Source organism: Limulus polyphemus, unplaced genomic scaffold, assembly GCF_000517525.1.
Source record: "Limulus polyphemus unplaced genomic scaffold, Limulus_polyphemus-2.1.2 Scaffold362, whole genome shotgun sequence".
Lineage (NCBI taxonomy): Eukaryota > Metazoa > Arthropoda > Merostomata > Xiphosura > Limulidae > Limulus > Limulus polyphemus.
The window spans coordinates 631,962-636,660 of record NW_013665972.1 but is presented as its reverse complement, the minus strand read 5'-3'; the positions used below and the strand labels follow the sequence as shown (position 1 = coordinate 636,660).

General features: G+C 32.5%; 1 protein-coding gene across 1 annotated transcript; it reads right to left on the bottom strand.

The window, feature by feature from the left end:
- Window positions 1-340: 340 nt before the first annotated feature.
- LOC111085389 lies at window positions 341-1,917 on the bottom strand. Its single transcript, XM_022383705.1, has 2 exons — window positions 1,497-1,917; window positions 341-461 (listed from the first exon to the last, which is right to left on the bottom strand). The coding sequence occupies exons 1-2, from the start codon at window positions 1,855-1,857 to the stop codon at window positions 439-441; spliced, it is 384 nt and encodes a 127-aa protein (XP_022239413.1). The 5' UTR covers window positions 1,858-1,917; the 3' UTR covers window positions 341-438.
- Between the last annotated feature and the right edge of the window lie 2,782 nt (window positions 1,918-4,699).

The window sequence follows — 4,699 nt, the reverse complement described above, 5'->3', positions numbered from 1 at the left end:
CCAGCCTAACTGACGAGTTCCTCTGTTGAACGTGAGCCATTGTAGAAAGCAATCTGTGACAGTCTAAAGACCAATCTTAAAAGTAATATTTATACATCTTTGACTAAAATGTGTAATTGTCCAACTAACAAAACTCTAAAAAAAGAAAAAGATAAACTTGGTTCTAAGGTAATATTTTACTTCACATCTTGGCCCTACTATACATATATTTATACACACTTTATTACTAGTATCATACCTTAATCCTTTATCTACACACCACCAATTGGGCCGGGCGTAGCTCTTTGTTGACGTACGTGCGCAGACTGAGAATTCAAAGATTCAAAGTTCGTGTTCCTTTGCCGCAAAATTGCGCGTCACCCTATGGGGCCGTGGATTGGCCATAAGCCTTCTAGTCTATCAGTTCAAAATTAGGAACAGCTATGCTCAGGTAACCCTTTATGTAGCTTCGTACGAAAATTCTAAAAAAAAAAATGACCCACCAGTAAAGGTTGATTAATACGTGCATTTTCTAATACAATATATTGCACGCATGCTTCATTATACTGTACACAGTTTTCAAAAGTCATGGTATTTTAAAGTCTTGTCGAAGGTTAATAATCTGGTTTCATTCTATACTATAACCACGAACAACTTTCTAGGTAGGACATTATTGTTGGGGGTAAAGCTATTTATACAGGTTAAAGTTGCACGTAGCTGGTATAATCTTATTAATTCTGTTTCATTACAGGGTACAATTGATACATTGCTACAGCTAATCTTTCAAAAATACACAATTACAGAGATTCATATTAAAATAATTCTATATTAAATATTCTCCATCTGAATGAGTATTTTTTTTTAATTTCAGAAAAAATAAATATAAGTACAAGCCTTTCCTCGAGTAAATTACACTTTAAGTGAAACGGTACGCTCAAGTAAAAAGTTAGTACATTTAATTTCGATGTGGCATTAAACATAGCAGGTGGTGTTTAATAGTTTTAATTACAGTAGGTAAATGTAGGTGCACTTGGAACATTAGGTACATAAGATATCAGGATAAGTGACGAGTTTCCCAATAAGGGAACAGAATAAATCACGTGTTATTCAACAAATAAGATGCAGGAAGTGACATAAAAGTGGCGATACAAAACAAAGTTTTTCTACTTAACAGTTGCGATGTAAGTGATTTTGCTGATAAAATGTTTATCAATTTATTTAAAGAGAACAATTACATTTGATTAAAACCTTTATATTATAGAACGGCTGTCATTTTTTTTTATAACAAACAGTGCAAGCAAATATTTGTATAAAACGACAGCGCTGTTAAGATGTGTTGTGGAGAAAAGGGTGATTCATGCGTAGGTTTAAAGACAAGCAGAAGGATGGGTTGATGGGGGAAAAAAGAGTTTTCTAAGGACATATAATTTATTGGAGAAACCGCTTAGATTATGTAAAGTCTGTAAATACAAAAAGGTAGGCGAAGTGTACCTGTATATTTAAATAATTCCACATACCTGTAAATGGTCGCCTGTTTTGCGAGTTATCGTCATATGTGCTACCTTGGTACACTTCGTCAGTAGTATCTCCGTCACTGTTCCCTCCTTCACTTGGAGAAAACGGGGAAACAGCACCCCGTAAGTTGGCTCGTGCGTTAGAAGAGGATAGGGTTAAAATCATGGAACTGGACCCCGAGTCAGTGATTAGGTTCGGAGTGTAATCATTAGCTGCCTGAAGTTCTTTGGAAAATGGGACAGAAGAAGCTACCTGTGTCAGTGTCCCTGTTCTTAAAGCTTCTATTGGTGAGACTAATGGTGCAGATGGGGGAGGAAGCACGGTTGCAGGTGATGTGTAAGTGAACGTAGGTGATGAGATCATATTTGAATACGTTGTAGTTGAATAATACGCCGAACTTATTGTGTCCTACTTGTACCAAGCAAACAAAACCAATTTAATTTTCATTTAAAATTTTTTTTCTTCAGAATATAAAATAACACAAACTTATTGTGGGTCTGACTTTAACGATTGCAATAATCTACGTCAGTAAAAATGATACAAAGACTAAGCATTGAAGTTGTTTTTGTGTCTTTTATGTCCTCAAGCGTTGATACATTCGAACCAATATATCTTCTGTTCGTTCCTCCTCCTCTTCTATGACGCGTCACTGTTTCTCCGCCTATTTACGCGCTTTGCTGCCAAGCCATTTGGCCAATCACTTTTTGTTTGCTCAGCGTTACGCTTGCTGGCGACTATATGTTTAAATTTGGACAACTGATTTTAAACAATGTGGAATAATAGATCTTTGTATTGTTCCAAAATCTTGTCTGTTTCACGCAAATTAACATTGCTTTTATTTGTCTTCTTTTTCTTTCTTTCAACAGTGCAGGATTGGTAATTTGAATAAGATGTGTGCAAGTGTGCAAGATATTGGAAGGATGAACGAATACTGTCCAGAAAAGATGATGCTTGGAATAGCTGTGTTTAAGGATAGGCTTGATATGTTGATTGGGAATGAGACATGCAGTATATTGAACACCTGCTGTGACTATTTTTTCAAACACACCATACCTTGTCCAAACGCTTATGAATAAACTATATGATTTACAATTATACAATATATAATAATTTTAAATATGGAGCATTTTTATAACCTTTCTGTATTTGATCGACATTACTGAATTTATACTGAACATCACGCAATTGCGTAAAATGTTACAAAAAAATCACACTCGAAGATTTATTATGCTAGCAATAGTTTTTCTTTCTTCAGTGCTAGCTCATTTATAATTATGAAATTACAGCATGTTAGCAATAGGAAATTTGAGGTCGTTTGCAGTTAAATTACATTCAAAATACGAATTACAAGTTAGCTGTCTGCAACATTCTATTATTCTAGATTCTAATGTGATTCTCCGGTGTCATAAATTATTAACAACCGTTTAAAACACTCTATGTATTTTATAGTTTTCAAGAAAATGTGAAAAATATGTAAAAAACTTTAGAATTGAGAGTTTTGTTATGGAGAGTTTATCGTTTTTTGTACAGTGAAAACTAATTGTTTTTGCCTTCCTTTATTTTGTATTGTAAAAACAATTGTACACATTATATGAAACGATGGATTATTTAACCATAGGTATCGTATAGTGTGGCTACGATGTCGTCGTTACTTTTTATCTACTCTGTGTGTTGTCTTCCGTAAGATCAAGTTGGTCTAAACCCCAAAGTTCAAAATACTGTGTTTATCTTTTTCCTGAATGCAACTATATACATAGCGAAAGTGATTTTTGAAACACACGGTGTTTAAAATATTTAATAATTTTTAAATACTTAAAATAAAATATATGATATATTGCACTTAACATTATCTTTTATAATTTAAATTTAGTTTATTTGCATCAAACTCTTCATTGCTATTTAATATAAAATATATATATTTGTATTACAACTTCCTTTCATGTATATTTAAAGCGCATTTTCCTGTACAGATGAATAGTGTTAAGGTAAAACAAACCACTTTGACAAAGAGAAAGCTATCATGTGTCCTATATTTTCCTATTTATAATAAAGCTTCCTATATTTCCAATATTTCATTGAATGTTCCTGTAGTTTATCCACATTTCTATGCTAGAATTTTGAAGAAAAAAAGGAATTAAGTTTGAAATTTGTTTGAAAGTTATTAGAGTTTTTCATCTTCTGTATTGCGTAGCAAGCAGAAAAAACATTTTCAAGTTAACATTAATACAAGCTAATACAAATAAATTGTTTTCACTGTAGAATATATAATTTAATAACCACATCGCTCATGTAGGAAATTAAATTTGTGGTATATTACTTTTAATCACAAAAAAATTCTATTCACTGACTTTAGTTTGGCTCTGATTCCTATTTCTTCCTATTCTTTTTGTGTGAAATTACTACAATGTTATTGTAACTTGACTCTCTCAGTTTCCTAAAAATACGCGTGATGCCTATAATTTTTTAGCCAAAAGATACTTGACGGCCATAAAATAATCTTTAATATTTTTTGACAGTTCGTTTTTGTTGTTGTTTTTTTTGTTTATTTTAAACAAGATTTTATATCAACTGTAAAGTTTCGTGAATAAAGTATTGTGTAAAATGTTACGAACTGGAGATCAGAAAAAATATAAACATCTATATTAATATTAAAAAAGTAAACACGAAACAATATGCGAATAACTGACCCAAGAAATACAATATAAAGTGTTTAATTTCAAAATTACGTTTTTTGCTTGTTTGAAGTTAAGCACAAAGCTACACAACTGGCTATCTGTGCTCTGGCCACCACTGATATCGAAACTTGGTTTCTAGTGTTGTAAATCTACAGATATACCGCTGTGCCACCAGGGGGCACGTTTTTTTTTTTGTAGTAATTTTAATAGCATTAGGCTATTATATAGAACACATTAACTGTTACTGATATGTTCAGTACAGTAGTAGTAGTATTTATGTTATACGCTTTATAATAACTACCAGTAAGTGTCTCTATACATGTAACATGCCTTCGTATAACATTGAGTACAATTTTTACAATGTAATATGAAGACCTTATTAAACCGAAAGTGTTAATAAGGTCCACAGTGTACGTGTGATCTGTTCTTTGTTGCTTGTTATTCGTTATCGGAAGAGTTTGTTTTTGTTTTTGAATTTCGCGCAAAGCTACACGAGGGCTATCTGCGCTAGTCGTCCCTAATTTAGCAGT

Excerpts from the sequence above, each read along its gene's own strand:
- LOC111085389 (XM_022383705.1), bottom strand. The coding sequence starts at position 1,857 with ATGATCTCATCACCTACGTTCACTTACACATCACCTGCAACCGTGCTT. Across the intron at positions 462-1,496 it reads AAACAGGCGACCATTTACAG|AATTTTCGTACGAAGCTACA; the intron begins GTATGTGGAATT and ends TTTTTTTTTTAG.